The 23,739-nt window shown below is 43.6% G+C and overlaps 1 protein-coding gene across 1 annotated transcript in view; it reads right to left on the bottom strand.

The window, feature by feature from the left end:
- LOC138526098 (suppressor of tumorigenicity 14 protein homolog) overlaps nucleotides 1–23,739 on the bottom strand; it is a 1,040,494-nt gene that overhangs the window by 113,101 nt on the left and 903,654 nt on the right. The window contains exon 16 of the mRNA XM_069636455.1: nucleotides 5,964–6,235. Coding sequence (XP_069492556.1) covers nucleotides 5,964–6,235 — 272 coding nt within the window. The remainder of the gene's footprint in view (nucleotides 1–5,963; nucleotides 6,236–23,739) is intronic.

The following is a 23,739-nucleotide window of genomic DNA, read 5'->3' as shown; positions in this document are numbered from 1 at the left end:
CCCCATCTTCTCCCTCCTCATCCCCATCATCATCCTCATCAGGTGGTTGCAGTTAATTGTCAGGGGGCAGTGGCACATTCTGTCTGATACACATATTGTGCAGCATGACACATGCCATGTTGATCTTGGCCACCTTCTCATGCCCGTACAGGAGTGCCCCGCCCGACCTGCTGAGGCACCGGAACCGTGTCTTCAAAAGGCCAAATGTCTGTTCAATTACCACAGGGGTATGTGCACGATTGTATTCCTCTTCGTGCCTGTTCTGTGGGTTCCGTACAGCGGTAAGGAGTCACCTCTTCAGGGGATAGCCAGCATCACCTGCATGGGTGCAACAATGGGTATGTGTAAGTGTTTACATCAAGTGGAACCTGTATATATCACACAAATCAACTTTGCATTGTGAATGACATCCACAAATCCCTGCATGCATGGAGGTAATCAAAGTAACTGCAATGTAGGAAGGTGATGTAGTCCTTGCAAGTGGACATGCACCGTGCATGCCTACGGCAGTTGATGCCATGTACTGGGTGAGGTCAAGTCATTCGTGTATTTTGGTCCAGGCACCGTTTGGACCACACTGCTAGTGAACTGCCATTCGGAAGTTGATGTCCCCATGCTGTCATGCGGCACTTATGTAGTGGTGTACAGGTGTGCATCAGTATGATGGATAGAGGTAATCCCTTTGTATGCACTGATGTTCGCATTTCCGCTGTGATGCTGTTCAGCGTACATTTCCATTGTCCATATTGGCTGCTTGTAGCTGTGTTTTAGGGGTTATGGTCTGATGTGCAATGTGCATGTTGATGGATATGGCATGATTGGTTTAATGGGTTTATTTCATTGTTGTGCAGCTTACTACCTGCATGTGGTTTCCATGTGTCAGGTCCAGTGTGGGCTGCCCTCGGGGGACAGTGGTGTGATTCTGTATGGGCATAGTTGACCATGACAACTAATGACACCCGGTTGGAGTATGATTCTCTCCCCCCCAATCGCACCCAGTTGGAGTATGCTTTTCTCCCCCCCAATCACACCCGGTTGGAGTATGCTTCTCATCCCCCGCCCAATCACACCCAGTTGGAGCATGCTTCTCACCCCCCCCTCCCAATCACACCCAGTTGGAGTATGCACCCCCCCCCAATCGCACCCGGTTGGAGTATGCTTCTCACCCCCCGAATGTACTGCCTACATCACAATGCCATGTGCTTGCCATGCTACTCACCAAGTAGCCACAAATGTTGTCCAGCATGTCGCTCCATGTAGCGTGGTATCGTTGAGTTCCGCAGGACCATTGAATCATGGGTTGATCCGGGATAGCGGCACAACAATGTGTGATGATCTTGTTGGAGTCACATACCATTTGGAGGTTGATGGAGTGGTATTGCTTTCTGTTTCGGTACACTGCCTCATTGGCATGTGGGACAACCAATTCCACATGGGTGCAGTTGATGGTCCCGATGCAACTTGGGATGCCTGCCAGTGAATAGAAGCCAACCTTGGTGTTAGAGATGTCCTGGGCAGTCCGTGGCAGGGAAATGTGTTCACTTGTGTGCTTCAGGAGGGCATCGAGCACCTGGTTCAGCGTGCGTGAAAATACTGGTTGTGATATGCCATGCATCTGCCCTACCGTATGCTGGTAGGTGCCTGTGGCCAGGAAGTGGAGCACAGTTACCACCTTCAGTAGAGGGGGGATGGCAGTATGGATGTCTATGAGGCTGACTATGTCATTGTGTACCATGTGCACAATGGTGGTGATGGTATCCCGGTCCAGACGGTACAGGGTGTGTATCTGCTCAGGGGTTAGGTTGAATGGACTGGCTGTGATCCTGGGGATTCGTGGCTGCCTCTGTGGTACAACTAGATGCACTGGTGGGGCTTGCTGTGTCTGTCTCGCCCTCCTCCTGCATCTCCTCTGTGCTGCCTGTTGTTGCTGTTGCAATGCAATCATGTCCTCCAGCCCATGTAATGCTGCTAGTATTGGAATAATTTTGGTGTGCGAATGGTTGTGGGAAGGGGTGTGGTGTGCTCCTTTTGTGCTGGCCCAGTCTCCATTGCCTCTACCTGTGCTGTTTGTGGGCACCTGTGGCGGTTGGGAACACTGCACATGGCCCTTTACGGGTGGTTCGCGATGCCGCTATTTCCGACATGCCGGTATGGGCTTTTTGGGACTGCTCCATGCCGCTATTTGCATGTTTGCATGTCTTGTAATGGACTCCTAATTCCGCCATGCCGCTATTGCCGCCATGAAGGATCGCACACCCGCGACCATGGCGCTATTAGAGGCACCGTACTTAGCGGTGCCGCTAATACCGGGTAGGCGGGTCGTAATTGGAAGGTCCGGTTAGCGATGCTGGTAATACTTTACCGGCATTGTTTTTCCCTTAACGCCTACTGTGTAATGAGGCCCGCTGTCTTCTTACATCAACGGGAACATGCTAAACCTCTTCTGCAAAATCTTGACTCCAATTACTGATACTATGTATGAAACCTTAAGCACTAGTCTGGAATTGGGCAATAGCACCATGATTACTGAACTGGCTTAAAAATGCAACAAAAAAGCATAACACCTGGAGATTAATAGAGATATTACTATCATTAGACACAGGCTTGCTGAATGGAAGTTATGTGACACTGAGTGGATAGACAACTGTGAGAGATTGCTCAAGTACAACCTTCATTCTAACCAGCCTTTCATGGCAAAGAAATTGGCAGAATTGGCTAATTACTTATGTAACTTTCCTTGTCCTCATTACAGAGATACTTTTCTAATGTTCCACTTGAATACCTCACTAACTGGTGAAATGCTAAATATAAGATATTAGCTGATATACCCAGCATTGCCCAGGCTTTCATCCCCTCATCCGTACAGTTAACTGTACAAAATGTAGTGCAGATTGGTGAAACAGTGTGGAATTGTATAAGGAACAACACTTTGCTGAGCCACAAACCCACAAACACATTTTGACTTTTGCTGAAATCCGGGGAAAGGTGTGGGGTGTCCAAATGTTATGTAGCCAGTAATGTCCAGAGGGACCTAACAGGTGACTGTGCAAAATGTGGTGCAGATTGGTGAAACAGTGTGAAATTGTATAGGGAACATACACAAAGCCACAAATCCACAAACTCACACTCAAATGTGCACTTTTGCTGAAATCCGGGGAAAAGAGGGGGGTTCCAGATGTCATGTAGCCAGTAATGTCCGGAGGGTCCTAACAGGTCACTGTGCAATATTTGGTGAAAATTGGTGAAATGGTGTGGAATTGTATAGGAAATATATGCGAAGCCACAAACCCACACATTTTCACTTTTATATATATAGATGGATTTAAATGTTTGATAATATCTTGTTGTCTCTGTAGTCCTAATGGCCAATCCATCTAAACCATAATTCCATTGTTCCTGATCTTAACATATCCACACTGGTGCACTATATAGACAACTTCTGTAAAGGTGCAGTTTCATAATAAGGTGGTAGGCTATCAGCTTTTGAATATTGAGAGATGTATCAGATCAGTAAATAAGAGAACTGCCTCTTGGGGGATCCAGAACAACCACAGGACCAACGACAGAATACCAGTTGTCGACATTTGCAATATCGTTCAACATGCTACGATATAAGACCCTTTATCTTTGTGAGCAACCTCTGACATACTTACTTATTTTACCTTGTTAATGAGAAACTAATGTGATCTCTCCACTCCATCAACAGTGTGGCACTAGATACAAACAACCCTGCCAATAGGTTTTGCCCATGCCCAAGATGTTACATTATCCACAGCCCTTTAGAGCAGGCATTGAAGTCATTAAGGGGGTTTCAATGGCACACTTAATAGCAAAGGCCTTTGGTTTGATAGTTGAATAATTTCTCTCTCTTTGTAAGATTTTATGACTGGTATACAATATTGGGTGTTCTTTGCCATCATAAATCTGGGATGACGCTGCTCCCAGGCCGCCTTGGATGTATGTCTTTGTAACTAAAAGAGTCATAAGAATTAAGTTATTTAGAGTAAGGGTGCATTGCATAGACAGTCCCTCAAAAATGTTCTGGCTTTTTTGGCCCCAAACCAGTCTTGTGGGTTAGTCCATTTTTAGTTTTGGCTATTAGGATTCACTTTAGAGTCACTTACTATTTTTCACTAAACTATTTTTTTTTATTTATTTATTGTAATATGGCTCAATTTAAACATTTTGTAATACAACAACTTATACTTACGCAATTCATCCAAACACAAGTAATACATTATATTTGCTTTACATGAATTTAAAAAGCAATGTTTAAAAAATGTAATACAGCAATACTTAATTCATTTTTTTGGGAGTTTAAAATACAATGCCAAAAATAATCCATAGAACAGTGAATTCCATTCTTTTCATTTTTCAGCAATACTTGGTTTCTCAACGAGGTTAAAGGTGAACATTCAGTTATTAAATGTTTCATGGTTTCCACTTTTTCCTGACAGAATCTACAATGTCTCCTCAATCGAGGAACCCCAGTGTACGCACCAATGTCTTTGTTAGTTAAATATAAATGTAATCTAAGTCTTAAAAAAATATGTTCCAAAAACACAAGGATGATTAATTAAATACAGGGGTAACATATTAAATGCTCTAATATCATAAATGAAATGGTTAAAAGTTGATAATTGCATATCCTGGTACAATTATCTGTCCAGTCCATTTCAAACAATTTACGTTTAGCCCTAACAGGAAAAGGTATTAAATTAAATCCATGCCCACATAAAAGCCCAAACTGTTGGCTGTGCCAATGCTAGTTCAGTTACTGGGGCTGGTACTGAAGAAAACGTGGTAGTTCGTCTTCGATAATAGCCAGTGAACCCTAAGAATGATTTGAGTTCCTTTTTGGTGATATGAATGGCAGTATTTGAAATGGCCTCTACCTTTTTCTCCTGGGATTGGACCAATCCATTCCCCACAACAATAACAAAAACGAAAGTACTTTACTGCGCTCTGAGCCAGATAGCATGTGGCAGGATTTGACGTGAGTGCTGCCGTTCAAAGGGCTTGTGAGATGACATAGATATGGCTCATAGTGTCTGCTAGGTATTACTATATAATATCAGCCAGGTATCGTCCAGAAAAGGAGTGATATGGTTTTAGGATCAGATCCAGTGGTCTGTGGAATGTAATGCAATTTTCTTTCTTTATCTGCAGTCGCCAATGGATACGGCCAATTGCTTTTGGTGGGGTCGAAAGTGGAAATAAACCTGGTGGTCTTGAGCTTTTCAATTAGTTAATTGATGCAGGGCATCAGATATGCATCAAAGTTATACCTTTCTGAAATCTATAGAGACTTTCCAGATTCCCTCGGGTTTTTCTGATTGGAACTATTGGGGAAGACCAATGCCTGGTGGAGGTCTCAATATCTTTGAGCTGCAGCATTTTCACAATCACCTCCTTAATGATCCCCTGGCATAACTCAGGTTTTCAATATGGAACAGATCTATGAATTTGTATACATTGGGGAATGGGCCTTTCAAGGCAAAGAAACGCACATACCAATTACAAATGAGTTGTGCTTTTTTGAAAGCCAGGCTCAGCGGAATTTGCAATCTATAGAAACGCCGTTTCTGACCCTCTGGATTTTGTTTAGTATGAATCACTGCTGGCCAGCTTGCATTTGTATTCCTCAAACAAGGATAGACATTGTTTTTCTTTTCGGTGTGACATTTTACAATTACCTTTGACAGCCATTCCTGCTGAAATGCGCTACTAGCAAATATGATACATTAATCTGGCAACATATTCAAGGGGGTCCGGTCAGCACATCATTTGCGCTGGGACACCTCCATCGAGAAATGCACAGGTCACCTTTGTGAGCATGGTTGCAGGCACGTTTTTCCAAATCTTGCAAGTGAAAGTGTGCTTGTTTGCCAGTCATGCATGTTCAGGTACAGTGTGCCAAATGTATATACAATTGAGAATCTGAAGGAGGCAGATCTACCTACCGTTTTCCTTTTGCGACCCCCAACCAGTGACGTAGCAGACAGTCCCCGGAGAGAAGACCTTTTGGTTGCTGGGTAGACATATTGGGTACACAACCTCGCTGAAGGACAGGGGGGCTTCCAGTTCCAGCAGAGCAATGTCGTAGTCGGAGGCGTATCGATCATATCGCGGATGCACGATGATCCTTCTGACTGACTTCATCAATGGGGGGTGATAGTTTTTTGTTATGATCCTCATTCCTATATGAACTGTCCAGATGGAAGGCAAAGAATATCTGTGAATATAAAATCCATAAGAATTAGATTATTCGGATCATGATATCAATTTAAACGAAAATGGGTGCGTTTGTTACACTGAGAAACACCCGCACTGGGTACTAATTGCATATATGTGTTGACAATTCAATGGATATAACTATATGGGGATAAACAAGCCCATCCTTATTATGTATTGGTTCTATGTAATTTCCTCGGCAGTCATTTTTACGACTGGTATTTTTGCGAATAGTATTTGACGAAATAAGTCATCGAAATTAGTATTTTTTATTTTAGGCCCCCCCCAAATCCGCCTGCCTCCACATATTTTTTACTTTTCCTAGCACTGCCAACCGCTTATCTGCCCTTTCCCACCTCCCCAAAATGTCGATGAATTATTTCGGCAAAGTTTACTCTTAAAAAAACAGTCGTAAAAAGGACTGTCGATGGAAGAACGCTATACCTGTGTATTATGGACCAATCCAGTATAAAAAAAGCACAATGAATGATATGGTGTGTGCCCCGAATTGCCTAAAATTATGCTATCAAAGATGAACATTTTTCAGGGTAAATTAAGAGGGTTGCATAATGAACCGATGAGGCCAACCACACGGAATCCTTACAGGAGCCACTTAAACTGTGTTACATGAGTGATTCTGCGATCATTGTTTCCTTTAAATGCTCTGCATGTGGGACCTCCTTGTAACTATGGTGGTAGCAATCAAAACATGGTATTTCAATTCGCACTTGTTTTTAAAACACATGGGGTAGTGCAGGTCATTTTTGTGAATATGGGGGCCTGCACATTTTTTTGAAACCTGCAGATCATAATGTAGGCATTTTGAACTTTCATGATTCTTTGGGAATGAGGTCCAGTATAGTCAAAGTACACATAATTGAGACATGGTAACCCCATGCAGTATTTTCTATTTACCCCATGGAGCAATGATCCCACAAAGTCATAAATAGGTCGCCTTTCAAAAGCATATTGTGTTTAAAATACCTTGTGGCGCAGTGTTACAGAAACGTTGTACTAGTGCAAGCGCAATTAGCACTAGGACAAAAATTGAAATAGCGCAAAAAATATAGGGCCTCATTACGAGTGTGGCAGTATTTCGGCAGCAAATCTACTGAAATGCCACCAAACATGACTGCTGTTACTGCCACTTGGTACTGTGAATTTACCACGGGATTACAAGTGGTGGTAGGGTGGAGAGAATCCACATTTTTGGAGTCCAAAGGACTCCATGGGTATGTGGCGGAATTACCACTAGTGGTAAATCTGCTGAGTTTCTGAGGAAACGTGGAGGATTTGCCTCCTTTTTTTGCTGGAGATAAATCCTTTACTTTTCCTCCAAACTCAGAATTCTGCAGTGTGGAAAAAAATGGCGGCAATGAAAGTGGCGGTAACGGAATTAGTTTAGTTTAGTTTAGTTTATTATTTGATAATGCACTCCAAATCCAGGAATTACCACCACTTTGTTACCGCATCGCTGAACTGGTAATGAGACCCATATTTTTTAATGGCAGTTATATTCTCTGGTGCAAAGATGCAATATGACAACATAGGCGTGATTTGCAAAAGCGATTTACAATGGTACAATCCCATTAAAAAAAGCTTTGTAAATCAGGACCCATGTTTATTTGCAATAGGGCAATTTTGCCGTAGTGCTAATTGCACTTGAATTGGTATTAAGTTTTTGTGATACACCATTACCACCATACTAGTGATGAGGCCCTTCGGCTTCCGATAGAATGTGCTCTAATTTGAACGCAGTGTAGAAATCTCCACTTTATTTCGTCTGCTGCTCGTTATGCTCTTCCACTGTGGGAATATTTATGATGCTTTTACTGGCACACTGTGTGGCGTATCAATGTCACCCTTCATTTTGTCTCAGGGTTTCTACCAGGGAATTATCTTTTGGCAATACTGTAGTAGACGCAGAGAGCGGACGAAAACAGCACAGGCTGGCGCCAACAGACTAAACAAAGGAAAGGAAACAGCATGAAGCCAGTAGATAAGCATGGGGCCAAGGCAGAACTACGGCCATTCCAAGCCTTCACATTCACACTGTACCTCGTATACTGACGAACATTCAATATTTAAGAAAAGAAACTGTCATGTGCAAGAAGAATGGTGAAAATAATCTCCTGTTTTATAATCATTTAACCTGCTTGGAGGCTTCAATATCGGATTCTTATAAGCCTACCCCAATCCACAATATCATTATTGCCTTGCATTGTATTGTACTTGTCATTTACATAGCGCCTTTTACCACCAGTATAGTTTCAATGCGCTGGATGGTCGGTTCACCCTTGGAGGTCATGGAGTAAGATTAGAATGCGTGTGTGCATTTGGCCAAATAACATTTGCAGGGCTGACCAGGCTCTGGTAGAGAGCAACCCATGCGGTCAGGCATGTGGATGGGTGGTGAGAAGAGTCAGGAGATGGAGTGAGTGCTAGAGACTCGCTATGTGTTCAGCGTCCCCGAATTCGTCATAGGTTCTTCGCTGCATTCAGATGGCAGAGGTGTTGAGGGGTAGTCTGGTGTAAGTAGGCAGAGAATTGTGTGACCAGCATGACCACATGTTGTCATGGTCCGTGCTGTATTCTGATGTGTGTGGGTAACCATGCCAGTGTCCACCAGAGTGGTGTGTTATACAGACATAGCAGATTCAGTGGTGATTTGTTGTTTGTCCGCCTAATAAGGTCTTGGCTTCTGCTGTAGATACTTGCAACTGCGATAAAATGGTTAGCAACAGCTACAGTCTATCCTATAACTATTTGCAACTAGAGGGGTACTGGTTGTGCTTTTAGGTTCTTCTAGGCGGATGGCGTGGCGAGTCTACCCAGATGTCGAGCGCTTACTGAACCTTCTCAATTTCTACCTTTAACACGGGCGGCCCATCCTTTAGTTCGTCCCTCAAGTCCTTCCAGTGCGATTCCCGAGGCTAGTTCTTGGTTGCCTTCCTGGGGTAATACTCCACCTGACCTTCTGGCGTGAGACATGGATATGGCACAATTCCTCCCATGACAATTCCCTGCAGTGCATCCCAATCTGTCCGATTCAGATGGTAGTGATTCCATCACAACCACTTTGAGTGTGATTTGCCTATTTTCCTGTACATGCCTAGCGCAGTGACTAATCAATCCTGTGACACTTCATAGTGTGAAAAAAGAGATATGAAGGGCTGTGTTTCAGCTGATGGTGCTTGTGGGAAACGAGGGTCTAGATTGGTGTATCATAGTGTTTTCGGTCGGCCCACTGCGATAACGGCTGGCGCCATCAGGTGCTGCAAGATCGGTGCAGCGTGATGTGGCCTGCACCACATGGTGGTGATTGTTCCACTTTTCAGAACGTAGAAATGGAAGTTTTAGGGAAGGGATTCAAGATAATGGGGTAAATAGCCAGGTTTTGGGGACTTTTCTTAAGGAAAGGAAATTCTCAGTGCAATGGATATGCAGAGGAAGAGTGTTCCTGATGTGGGAGGTAGGATAGAGAAGGCTGAGCCAGCCTCTCTGGTGGAGTGGTAAGGGGGAATAGCGAGGACGGGAGCTTAGCCCGATCAGAGGTTTCTGGGGGGTTTGTAGTGGATGATTTTGTTCTGAAGGAACTCCGGTCCTGCATTATGGAGGCCTCAGTGTGTGATGCACATGGCTTTGAAGGTCACTCTTAGGTTAACAGGGAGGCAGTGTAGTAGTCTGAGAGCGGGATGACATGTTATCTGGCTGAGAAGGCAAGGAGCAGTCTGGCTGCTGAGTTTTGGATTTGTTGGAGTTTCCTGAGCTGGCGTGCTGGTACGCCGAGGTAGAGAGAGTTGGCAGAGTCTAGGTGGGAGATGATGATGGCCAGTATTGTGGAGACTCTTCGAGGATAGGAAAGGTAGGGAAATATTTGATTTAGGATCCGTAGGCGGAAGTGGCAGGTTCTGGATACAGAGTTAATATATTTGGAGAGAGATAGGTCTGCATCCCTGGTGCATCCAAGATTTCTAACGGAGGTGGAGATGGCCGGTGGGGCTCCAAGGGCTATTGGCCATGGTAAATGTTGGGGAATCAGAGCAGTTTTGCTGTCTATTAGAATTTCTGATTTGCCTAGGTTGAGGATTAGGTGGTTGGTCATCATCCATAGGTCGATATGCGAGATGCATTAGGCGAGGTGGGGAGGCTGGAGTCTTGGGAATTTTGAAAATGATCTGGTTGTCGTAGCAGGTAAGGTTGTGAGAGTGGATGAGGGCTGGCAGTGGGCTTAGGTAGAGATTGAAGAGGAGTGGTAAAAGGTAGGCTCCTTGTGGCACCCCTTTTGTGAAGGGGCAAGCAGAAAGGTGAGAGGAGAATGATTTGCGAGCGATTGGACATAAAAGAGGTGATCCAATTAAGGGCAGAATCTTTGATGCCTAGGGTGAGGAGCCTGTTCCTGAGTATTATGTGGTCAATGGTATCAAAGGCCACGGATAGATCCAGGAGGATGAGTGCATCACACCCTTCTGAATTAGCAGTTCTTTGTAGGTCTTCCCAGATAGAGACAAGAGAGGATTCCATTCCATAGAGGGGTCAGAACCCTGATTGGCTTTTGTGAAGAGACCAAGTTACTAATACGCCACGCAGTCAATTAGTTTAGAAATAAAGTGGGTGCTGGAGATTGTGTGGTAACTTGATGGGGAGAGTGGGTCGGGCTGGGTTTTTTAAGTAGCGGTTTGACATGAGAAGTATAGAAGGTGCCAGATGAGAGGGATATATTTATGATGGAGTGGTCTATGCTGCCAACACAGGTAGAGGTAAGGGTTTTTAGAAGGGGTGGTAGGCAATGATCTCGAGGAGGGTCTTAGGGTTGGCTAAGTGCTAGCAGGTTGCAGAAATTAGCCTGGGAAAGAGGTGTGAATGAAGATAAATTTGGTATGGAGCTATGGGGGGCGAGGAAAAGTTTGGGTTTGAGAGAGGCCCAGATGTAGATGGCGGGATCCAAGCTAGTTTTGAGGTGATTATGAAAGTTGTTGGAAAGTTCATCGAACGAACTTGTGAATTATGGGATAGGGGGGTTCGGCAAATAGGGGAATTGAAGTCCCCTAAAATTTTGTGGAGATCCCTGCATGGATTTTGGGATTTGGAGATTCTGTTTCCATTGTGTTTTTTTTTGGCTTTCTTGATTTCGTACAAATATGCCCTATTCCGTCTTATCAGGGGTGTTTTGTTTTGTGGGGTAGGGTTGGTGCTACAGGTTCGCTCTAGGGAATGCTTGAGGGTTTTGAGAGCTTTGAGGGAAGGGGTCACCACTTTTGGTGTGTGGTTGATCATCGGTAGGGGTGATGTGTTGGTGTGAGGGGGGTCATAGCTTTGGTGAGCCATTGGTCAAAGAGGTCAATGGCGGGTTGTCCTTCCTTGTGAGAGAGATCCGGTAGTGTGTGAAGTAGGGAATTGGCCAGGTCAGGGTTGATAAGGATTTTATTCCAGAGTAGGAGGATGGCCAGGGTGGTTGAGCAGATTTTTGCTGTAAGTGATGGGGAGGGAGAGTGGTGTTGAAGTGAGAAAGATATAGCATGGTGATCAGTCCAAATGAAGGGGCGAGGTGGGAGTGGCGAGACTAGACGTGATGTGCAGAATAGTGTGTTGAGGGTGTGTCCTGCAATGTGGGTCAGATGGCAAATCAGTTGTGTTGGCTGAGAGCTTCCAGATTGTCGGTGAGGTAGCGGGCCATGGGGTTGGCAAGAACATCAAACCAGATGTTGAAGTCTCCTAGCAAAGTGAGCGCAGGGTGCTGGATCAGCGCGGTTAAGAGGGAGTCGTAGAGAGAGTCCGTGAAATTTCTATCTTAACCAGGTGGCCTATATAGGAGAAGGAAGCTGTGGGTGACTGAAGGGCTGAGGTGGAACTTAGCGAGAATAGATTCCCATTTAGTGTCGCAGTTGATATTTCTGAAAGGTGTGGTTTGTGGAGGATGGCTTGACCCTCTGCTCTGCTGGGCCTGATATGTACGAGCATGGAATAGTATGGAGGGAATGCCTCGTGTGCGATGGGGTTGAAGTCATCGTTGAACCAGGTTTCAGTGATGAATAGGAAGTCTGGGTTTTCAGATGTTGTGGGGGTTTTTTGGTTACCATTCTGGCATTGATGAGTATGCAGGATAGTGTGGGGAAATTCTGCTGTCTGCTCAGCATTGGGAGTGGTAGTGGGTTGGGCATGGTGGGTGGGAGCAGGGATGCCTGCGTGCATGGTGGGAAGTTCAGAAGGAGGGAGGTTTAGAGGGATATTGACTAGGACGGGTGTTTTGGAGGGGAGTTGAAAAGGGCTAGGACAGGGTTGGCAGTGGGCAGGGAAGGCTGGCTGAGTAGGGAGGGGAAAAAACAGGGGGTTCCATGGAGAGGAGCAGGAGAGAGCAATGTGTTGGTGGTGGTCTGCGATGAGAACGGCCTGTGTGATTTGTGGGCCGCTTGAGGGGGTACAGGGGTGTGCCAGATGGTAGGAGGGTTTGCTGACGGAGCTGTGTTGGCCAGGGCGGCTCATGCTGCGCTGAGGGTGGGGAAGTTTGAGTTAGGTGTCCGAGCAGGTGGGGTGGAGGGCACTGAGGCGGTAGCCGAGGGGCGGTGCAACATTGCCACTGGTGGGGGTGAGGGTGGGTTCAACAGAGAAGGGTGGTTTATATTGTGAAAGTTATGCTGGTACTTTGGTAGATCAATGTGAAAATGCCTGCAATTAACTTTGGCGCAGAAAAGGCAGACAGTCAAATTTAACTTTGGTACAATGATGGAAAAATGCCCAGAATCAACCCTGGCACAGCAACGGAGCCCACCCAGATTCGAATTTGGCACATCAATGGTAAGTCACTCAGATTCCACTAGGTCGAAGGGGTTGAAAACCATCTAAGTTCATCTTATGGTAGAGCAATGGACACATCCAGATTTAACTTTGGTACTGCAATAGAAGCATCTAGATGTAACTCATGAAGAGCGATGGGAAAACACCAAAATACAACTTTGGCAAGAGCAAAGGAAAACATTCAGATTTAACTTTGGTACTGCATTAGAACACCTAGACTTAACTTTGGTACACCGGGCGGAAATGGCCTGAATCTATCTATGGCAACAGCAAAGGAAAACATTCAGATTTGACTTTGGCACACCAATGGACACACTCAGATTTAACTATGGCACTGTAATAGGAACACCTAGATTTAATTTAGGAAGAGTGATGTGAAAACACCTAGATTAAACTTTGTGAACAGCAAGGGAAAACTCTCAAAATGTAACTTTGGCAAAGCAATGCACACAGTTTTAACTATGGCACTGCAATAGAAACACCTAGATTTATCTTAGGAAGAGTGATGAGAAAATGCCTAGATTTAACTTTGGTCCACTTAATGGAAAAACACCTAAGAAACTTTCAATTTTGTGCACACAATGAATAGTTAGGCTAGGTGCATATAGGTATATGGTATTAGGTAGTAAGAGTCGTGGGGTTTTACTGGAGTACAGTAATGGCTGTACTCCCACCCACACCACACTTACCTTATCAGTCGCTGTACGTAGTCTGCGTCAGGTGTCCCAGGTGAACACGTGCAAACACAGACTGGAGCTGCTTAAAGTTTGTCTTGTGCCCATTAGCCGGTGGGTGCCGGGACAGATGCTGTTCTGGCCCTGCCTGTGAAGAGGTGCTCCTCGATAGTAGTGGGCAAATCAACATGGGCGGTGGGCGGGAGCTGGGTGGAGAGGTCTGGGGAGGAGGGAACAAGGAGGGTGTTCAGCAAGCGCTGCAGAGTGAGATGCAAAAATACAACAAAGGTGCCTATTAGGCTACAAGGGTGTCGCTAGGCCGGTATTGCGTCTTTTTGCTGACACCCGTTTTTCCAATGGGTGTTTTGCCGAAAATGTCCATCAAAATGTTTTGGTGTGGTGGGAAAGTGTAAATAAACGGTTGGGGGGGAAGGGAAATAAAAATAAATAAATTAAGGGGGGCTTGCCGGGGGTAACCCCCCCAATATAATCCCAAAAAAATGTTGATTAACTTTTTCAGCAAAACTCCTGCGGCAAAACACCTGTCAGAAAAAAGGGGGTCGACGAAATGACATGGAGCCGCTAGGCCTTACCTGGATGAAATCCGTGCGCAACTCCACCCTGGAGCTAAAGTGGTCGAGTTAGGAGGCCGCACAGGAGGAACCACTATGCTTCCTGGATATGGAGGGGGCTCGGAAGCCAATCAACACAGGGGGTCGGTGGGAGATGGGCAGGGAGGGCTGGAAAGGATGGAGTGATGTAGGCTAAGTGTCTGTAGTGTTAGCATCCAGTTCACACACGTGTGTTTCTAATGTCGCTCTACATCCCATACATATCTGAAGAAATTCCAATCCTTAACCGTAATGCGTTTTTATTTTGACTGCAGTTTCCTTGTGTGCACTTTCCTAATGCACTTTTGCTCGATGTCTTTTTCGCCAATTTTGTTTTTTTAAATATATGTTTTGTGTGTGTGGGAGCAGGGCGGTGGGGAGTTGGAGGGATATGGGGTTGTGATTTAGGTTTTAGAGGTGTTTTGGTAAGAAAGACATCGAGCAAAAGTGCACGAGGAAAGTGCACACGAGGAAACTGCAATCGAAAAACAAACGTAGCACCCCTTTCTATATTAACCAGAGTAGCAGTGTACTGCTGTCGAGGAGCACTGACTCACAAATATATAAAAAAAATCTAGTTAAAAAGACATCGAGCAAAAGTGCATGAGGAAAGTGCACAGAGGGAAATTGCAATCGAAAAACAAATGTAGAACGCTGCTGTTGTGCAGTATGTCAGTGATGGTTCTTTATGTTTCATGGCAGTTTCCTTGTATGCACTTTCTCGTGCACTTTTTGCTCGATGTCCGTTTCACTACATTTTTTAAAAATGTTTCAGTCTGAGCACCTCAACAGCAGCATACTGCTGGTTAATATAAAAAGGAAATGCCCCACACAAATTCAAGAAGTAGCTATGCAGGAAATGGTATCCTTCACTAACTAGGAAGAAATGCTGCTGCTAATGGTTTGCGGAAGTGGCTGCACGCCTGAAGTGCACAGGAGTGTGTAGGTTTGAACATGCTGCAGTTTGCAGACCCTTGGGACACCTTTCCAGTAAGGAGATTAAACCTCTTGATATCATTCATGGTTAGGTGGCCTAACACTGCTAGACCGAGCACTCTTTCTCTCTTCCATTTAGCACCAGGCATATTACTAAAGCTCTCAGACTCGTGCTGGGGCCATTGAAGGAGCCCTTGTTGTGCATCACCACAGTGCCTGTAGTGGCTCTCCCCACAGGCACTTGAGCTTGAAGACGAAGCAGTAGTTCAACATCCCACTCCTCGCTGACGCCCTCCACCTGTAGTGATCAGGCTTTCCATGGGTGGGCCTGTTCTGAAATAATGGCTGTTCATATTAGCACTGTTTCCCATCACGCTTCTAGGATTCCATTAAAATACAAGACTTCCTTCTGTCACCCCCATCCTGAATCACGCCTGCACTACCGTGCATTGGCAAAAGGTGAGAAATAAATGCCATCTTTGGATCTATGAACATTCTTCGATTTTTTTTTTTGCCTAAGGCAATTTCACATGGTTTTATTTGGACGATTTTACTGCTTTTTTAACTACAGAAAAACAGGGGGAGACTCCCAGCACACCTTCAATTCCACTCCTTTCCCCCTATATACCTTCCCCAAAAATACAATATATATTCTTGTGATAATAAAGCAGTGAAATTGACATTTGGCAAAAGTGTTACAGAAATAGGAAAATAGGAAAGGAAGATTTAAATGCTCAGTTCAGATAAGGAGTGAGAGTTGAGTGCAATCAAGAACCTAATTGAGATGCTCCATTCTGGATGACAGAGACCAATCTCAGAGCCCTCAGAGAATAAGAGAAGGCACAATGAAGTGCTTTTTTTCTGATCAGTGGAGCAATTCCAATACGAGAAAGAAAGTAATACACAAACTTGAATTTAGAAATTTTGCAGTATTTCCAGCCCAGTCAAAAGCTTCTCAGCTAAGTTTCTATACAGCTGTTTCTGATTCCCCATCAAACATTTCCATATTATTGTAGCCTTTTTCCATAGCATGCAACTTTCCAATTATGCTAAACCGAATTCATAACGAACAATTTCAAATGGAATACACTTTGCTAATAAATACAAGACTTTACGCCATATAACCGCCTTAATGGTCTTTAAGAATGGAATCAAAGAATCAGGTAACAATTCCAGACCGTAGCTCAGTCTCGGAATAATTTTCTTTTTATAAAATTCTATGCACACATGTAGGGAGTATTTTCCATATTTATTTTCAATCATCTTTAACTGTTTCTCCGCAGCCACAGCCTTTAACCTCAAACCATTTTTTATCCAATTTAGTGATGGTACAGTTGCAAATCCATAACCAAGAAACTTCATAGATATAGATATCTTTATCCTTGTTCCATCGCAATTCCATGAAAAACCTATGGATTTCCTATTCCCTTGTCCCATATTCATTATTACCTTTTTTGCAGCATTTATTTTTAATTTTAGACATTTTATATACTGGAGAAATGCATTTATCAAACGTTGCAACCCTATTTTGGTCTTATCGAATAATAAAAAATCTTCGGCATAGGCACACCAGTTCACACACAGTGTACCTACTTTAGGTGCAACTAATCCTTTGCCAGCCAGAGATTGGCCTACCAAAACCACATAGAGGTTGAAAAAGATGGCAGCTAGTGCACAACCCTGTTTTAGACCATTTTTTGCATAGAAAGCATCTGTCATTCTCCCCTCGTTGTTAAGCCTTACACTAATCATAGGGCCTCATTACGACACTGGCGGTACGGGGTTAACAGCGCCGTAAAAGGTGCTGGCTCCGTCAACCCCGTACCGCCTCATTACGAGTTCCCCTCGCGGGACCCAGGAAGCGACGCCTGGTCAAACCAGGCGTGCTTACCGGGTCCCGCGAGGGGAAGAGGGAGCAAACAACGGGCCAACTCGTAATGGCCCGTTGTTTGCTCCCTCTCCCATTCCGCCTTATGGGGGCTGAATGGGAATGGGGAAGGACCGGGTCCAGGTCCTTGGAGGGAGGAATTACCGGGCCTTCCGAACTCAGAATGGCCGGTTAATCCTCATTCTGAGGACCCGGACGCGATTTCGGCGGCAGCCATGCCGCCAATAGCGGCATGGCTACCGCCAAACTCGCAATGAGGGCCATAGTGTTCGAATACAAACTAACCAATATGGCCAATAAGTCACCATCTATACCAAGGTGCATCAGACCTCTCCATAACATGGGTCTGTCTCCCATATCAAATGCTGCAGACAAGTCCATTGCCGCGACATATACAGGTCCTTCCTTGTTTTTCAAAGCATTATTTTGAATCTGTGTGAGTAACATACCTCCAGCATCAGTTCCTATGTTCTTTCTGAATCCACGTTGTCGAACATCTAATAGATCATTATTTCCTATCCATTCCAACAATCTATCCAATACAATAGAAGAAAGCATTTTTGCCTCTACATTCATGAGGGAGATAGGACGGTAGTTGGAAACACACATCCCATTTCCCTTTTTGAATATCGGAAATTTGTATGATAGAAGCCAAGCCTCCGGTAACTTCTTTTTCACTATAACATCACTAAAGAGAATGTGAAGTATTCTAGCCCATAAATCAGTATTGTTTTTTAAAGTCATGAAAGAAAGGCTGTTCGGACCAGGTGTTTTTGATATTTTGGCCTTAAGTATAAATCCTTGTACATTTGCTACCGATATATCTTATTTCCATTCCAGACGGTTTACCAGACTCATGTCAAAAGGCTCGGAATTGGACTCGCTATAAATACTCTTAAAATGCTCAGACCAATCCTCAGCACTTATTGGATTCACAGTCAATTGAGTTTGTGTTTTTTCATTGCTGTTTATGAGACCAAAAACTTCTTGAATTGGATTTTCTCATTGTGTGGAACAACATTTCAGCATCTTTCTGTTGCAAACAAGCACAATGATTTATTACCCAAATTTTATATCTCTGTCTGCATTTCCTTATGTTCTGCTTAGTCACCTCTCTATCACAATTCTCCTTGTTGAATATTCGTATTTCTCTATGTAGGGCAGTTTTCCTTTGCTTAACCTCAAGGTCAAATGTGTGCTTATGTATAGCTTGTTTTTGTCCTGACATGGGATTCTTCCTGCCAAACATAACTAAGACTTCATCCAAGTGAGTCGAATATCGATCTACGGAGTATACCTGCCTTTTATCTTCAACGTACAAGATTCATACTCAACCAACATCAGCTCACTGAATTTGTCCATTTTACCTGGGTTCCATTTTACCTTTGAACCCCTAACATTAATTTCAACATTCTCACAGACTCTAGAGAATGCCTCCTTTTTTCTTTTTTTCCATGGTAGAGTAAATGCTAGCATCCTATGATCGCCATCTGGCGTTTGTATTATCTCCATGTTATCCATACAGAGGTACATTTCTGCACTCACAAATATGTAGTCAATTATTGAAGACTGCCCTCTGGCATACCATGTTGCAGTTGCATTACACATAGAAATAATCCCCCAGCTTTTTGCAAATACATTCCACATACATCCTCTATACTTTTTGCAATGCACTTTAGATTTACTATTATCGTGTGTGATCATTGCCCAGTTTGTAGCACTGTTAATTGTATTGCAATCCGTATTCATGTCACCTGCCAGTATAATACAGCCACCTGGATTTAAGCAGAACCAGTCTTCGATTAGTACATCAAGTTTGCTTATACTGGTTTCAAGCTCACTATCTTTGTGATCTAAGGAATTCCAGCAAACATTGACTATCAACAGATGTTTAATCCCTATATCTGTATTAATTCTACATGTGATAACCATTATGTCATCCCGAATATAGTCTTCGGATTCAATGTTTATGGATTCATCATTTCTCATAGCCAGGGCAAGTCCTCCTTTTGGCCAGCCCTTAGTCCCCGCTTTTGCTTTTATACATTTAATGATGTATCCGTTCCCATAAAATTTGACTGGTCGCCCAAGTTTCTTGTAAAAGTACTAGATCATAGCATGCCAGAAAATTGCAAACTTCCCTATTGGCTACCAGATGTGAATTTCCCCTCGATTTCCATGATACCAACTTAAAGTTGTCATTTAAGCTACAGGGGTTGTTTCATGGTCTTCAACTGCATGATTGAGTCCTTCAAGGATAATGCCAAATCTCTCCATTCATTCAAATATTTCAGCAGACTCATATCACTAACCTTGTTGTCACTTTCATTCACTCTCATGTTCTCAGTCCAGTTGTTTCTTTCACTTGCATGTTTACTTACCCCTTCAATTTGAGTATTATTTGTAGTTGAAAATGTCAAAATCTCTCCTTTGCAGGGTACCTGCTTCTTTCAGCAGCAGAGCCCTGACCAGAGGAGATGGGATCATCAATCTAACATAGTCGTATCTGTGTTCATGTATGAAGTCTACCAGTTTTATATCGGCTGATGATATCAAATTCAGCTCTACGATCTCAGAGAACAAAATTAGAATATGTGGTCGTCATAGATCTTGGACCATCCCTTTAAAAAATATAACACAGTTTCAGGCTGGATTCATTGGGGAATACCGGTTCTCTAAGGTTTTTTACATAGTTCCTGTGTGTAAAACTTGCCTCCATTCTATTATTATTTTGTCCATTTCCCATATCCTCCTGCAATAAATCAATTCTCTGTGATGTATATTCGTTATATCTAGGATCTGATCTCTGAAATACATCATTCATTATTTCATTCCCTACTGGTGATTGCTCTTCGCTGTTCTTTTTTATTAATATGCCTTCAATCATTTTCCTTACTTCGATTTCAGATCGCTGTATTTTGTCATCAGACTTTACTACGTTACTCGAGTTCTCACCCTCCTTTTGAATATCACTCATTTCCTTTTTTCCTTTCCGCTTCCCCATTCACTTTGCTTACCATTTCCTTGTCAGCCAAACTCTTATGGGTATCGTGTGGTTTTTCTGCCACTACACGATCTTCAAGATTTTTTTTGTTGTTAATATTCCCTCGATTATCTTCATAATTTTGATTTCAGATAGTTGTGTGGTAGATTAACATGTCTCTTTTTCTCCTACAGTGGCCTCCTTTACAGTACGTACAATTCCCAAGGGAGCTATTGCCTCACTATAAGCCTTCACATTGAAAGCTCCTGCTTGACCGGGAGGCACTCCTTTCATGATCATGTCGAGTGTTCCTGGTTGATTTATGTCAGCATTCTTCAAGGCTAATTGGGTAGTTTTACTCCAGCAATTTGCAATTGAGGGAATCTCGGGGCCTGCAGAAGAAGGAGTATTGGGTCGAGAGATTGCTTTTGGATTCTTAAAGATATCGAATATGTCTTGTACCCCCCTCTCTATTGATCTGAGTAACCAGACTCCATATCATTTGAAACTTCAACATCTCCTCCATTTGGTCCCAATTTTGCTGCTCCCTCTAGTACTGAATCATTTATCAGGACTATATCCAAACTTACTGGTTGATTGATTCCATCACCTTTGGATCCCTTAGAAATTTTCGCGATTAAGTATTTAGCACCTTTTGTGCAAGGGCATTTTTTCTTCTTTTTTTGATGTTTTGACCATAAAATCACCTTCCAAATTACACTTTTCGGGTGTATCTGCACTTACTCCGTTACTTTTTTTCAATTCCTTAACAACAGACTGGTGCATAAGGAATTACTGGCTCTGTTATTATCACACTGCTCTGTGCCTCAGCCTTACATTTTCCTGGATCTTTTGAACCCACTTCCATTTGCAAAATTTCTTTCTCAATCAGGCGTGCCTCATTGCTATCTGTTCTTTCAGAAAGCATACTCATCCAAGTCTTACAACACACTTCAGGCATTACAGCTAGTACTAGAACAATCTCATTAAGAAGACTTGACTGTTTTTTTAATTGCTCTAATATTTGAGTATCAACATTCGAGTCCCCTCCCATGCCATCATCAATCTCTTTTATGGGACTTAATTTTGTCGTTACCAGTTCCTGTTCAACTTTATCTATAGGTTGAGTCATTTATGAATCTACTTCTTCAAGGATAACTTTGCGTCTTCAGTTAGCACACCAGTTTTAATGCTTTTTAAAATGTGAGCATATGTTAGATTCACAGATTAACACATGTTTTGTGCAAGTTCTCTTTATTGAAAATTATGCCACAGATTGACATTCCCTATTCTGCAGAGTGTAATACAGCATTCTTTGTAGCTTAATGTTTTAAATATGGGTTGCCCTTTCACTGGTGTTAACTGTAGGATGTTTCCGAAAACAATAACATGTTTGCCTCCAAATAGTTCTTCATATCCAGTTTTTAGGACTTCCTGCATTGTTAGATGAATTAAAGCATGTATTAGGTTGGACAACATGCTTGTAGAACTCTGTGTATTTCTGTTGCAGCTTCTGCTAACAATCATACAATATAATAAAAGGCCAGATGTATCTTTGCCCAATGCAGTCATGTGGAGTAGAGACTGCCCACTTCATCTGTTGTCACCTCTAGAGGGAGCTGTTTTATTCCATATAATGTATTGATACATCTGAGAATCTCTCTCCTCATGCACTATGTCCCCTGTACACAGGGTTTCACACTAGTTTGGAATATTCTAATTTGTTTTGGTGTTCTACTGGGAGGAGGAGTAGTCAGTGTAAAGTTACACCTCCTGTGTTGTAAGTAGCTAGACCTGTGGCGGCTGTTACAACAGCATACATTTGATTTATTTAGTCTTCTAAACATTTTCTGATTGTTTTAATTAGTAAGGTTTTGTCAGAACCAGCTTCAGCATTTAGGCAAAGGTTTGAAATTTTTACAACTGCAAATATTATTTTAATTTATTTGTTGGAATGTGCCAATGGTACTCATCGACATTTACAACTGCAAATATTATTTTAATGTTTTAGCCCATGTTCAATTTCTTCAGTGGCTTTTAGGTACATAGTGAGTTGTTCATCATTTAACTGTGATATGAGCATTGAAAAATCTTCTTTAGATTGTTTGGATTGATACGTGATGTTTTCTACCTCATTAATTACTATTTCTGCTTCATTTTGAATGAGTGGTTCTCCGGGTGGTTCCTGGCTTGCTGTAAGAGATGGCTGACTCCCTTCAGGGGTGTCTTTATCTAGTAGTGTTTCTATTTCTTCTTCATGTTGCTGTTCATTTTCACTCTCCTCTGATCCTTCCCAATCTTTCCTCTTCCTTCAACACGGTCAATCATGCCATCTTCATAATTCGTCTGTGTGATACCCTAGGCATCACAGACTGGGCACTGGCCTGGCTGACCTCCTTCCTATCTAACTGACCTTCCCAAGTGCAACTGGATCCTTTCCTCTCTGCCACCTCACTCTCTACCTGTGGTGTCCCCCAGGGCTCTATCCTATCAATGTGATTTTTCAATATCTACCTTGCCCCTCTGGCACACTTGATCTCCACCTTCCCGCCTCACTTCCAGTATTATGCCGATGACACACTGGTCTCCTTTAAGCTTCTCTCCTCTTCTTCCTCTCTCATACCTGACTGCTCTGCCTTAATACCAGTAAGACCGAGATCCTTCTCATCATGATGCCTGCTCCCTAATACCCTCCCACTCTCTGGCTTTCCTCCTTGGGCCCCTTCCTCTCATCCTTTTGTGAGACAAAAAACATTGGGGTCATCTTCAACTCTTCGACTCTTCTCTCTCCTTCTCCCCTCACATCACGGACCTTGCCAAGAAGCACAACTTTCAGCCCCACCTCCTCAGAGGTATTCAGAGGTATTCTCCCTTCCCTCAGCTTCCCCCAGAAGCTCAATGTCACAAGAGCTCTGGTTCCCTCTAGGCTGGACTGCTGCCTCTTTCCTCCCTTCGCCCGCTTCAACTAATCCAGAATAGGGCTGCAAGACTTATCCTTGGCCTCAAGCCCAGGGACCGCATCTCTCCAGCCCTAAAATCTCTCCACTGGCTCCCGGTGGCTGCAAAGATCAAATTCAAGACCCTCTGTCATTCACAAGGCTTTCTGGGGCCTGGGACCCCACTACTTCCAACTTTCTCCCCATACCTTTCTCCCTGCTAGAGTCCTTCAGTCTTCTAGTTCCAACACTCTGCAGATCAGATGTTTCTCCAAGCAGAGAGTCGGGGCTAGATCTCTTCCTTCGGCAGGCGCCTTCTTCTGGAATGGCCTTCCTGCCCCTCTCAGACTTGAGCCGGATCTCCTTAAGTTCCGGAAAATTCTCAAGACTTTCCTTTTATCCTCCTCCTTCCCTCTCCCCCTCCCTTGTTAATGTCCCCCTGCAACTGCGATTGGTGCCTGGTCCCTTATGTGCCTTTCAGGGACCAGGACCTCCTCGACCAGTCTACCCCAGCAGCCCTTAACCAACACTCGCCCTCAGGCACCCTTCCCTGACTAGCTTGAATCTGGATGCCGTTTTCAATACATTGTAAAACAGCGTCATCAATGTTGCGGCCACATTTGGGAGCATTTATAATCCAAAAAAGCATGTGGATGTGTGCTGCTCCTCTGAATTGATATTC

This window comes from Ambystoma mexicanum, chromosome 7p, assembly GCF_040938575.1.
Source record: "Ambystoma mexicanum isolate Mex_15411 chromosome 7p, UKY_AmexF1_1, whole genome shotgun sequence".
In the NCBI taxonomy this organism is placed as follows: Eukaryota; Metazoa; Chordata; class Amphibia; order Caudata; family Ambystomatidae; genus Ambystoma; species Ambystoma mexicanum.
This window is presented reverse-complemented; position numbering and strand designations above follow the sequence as displayed.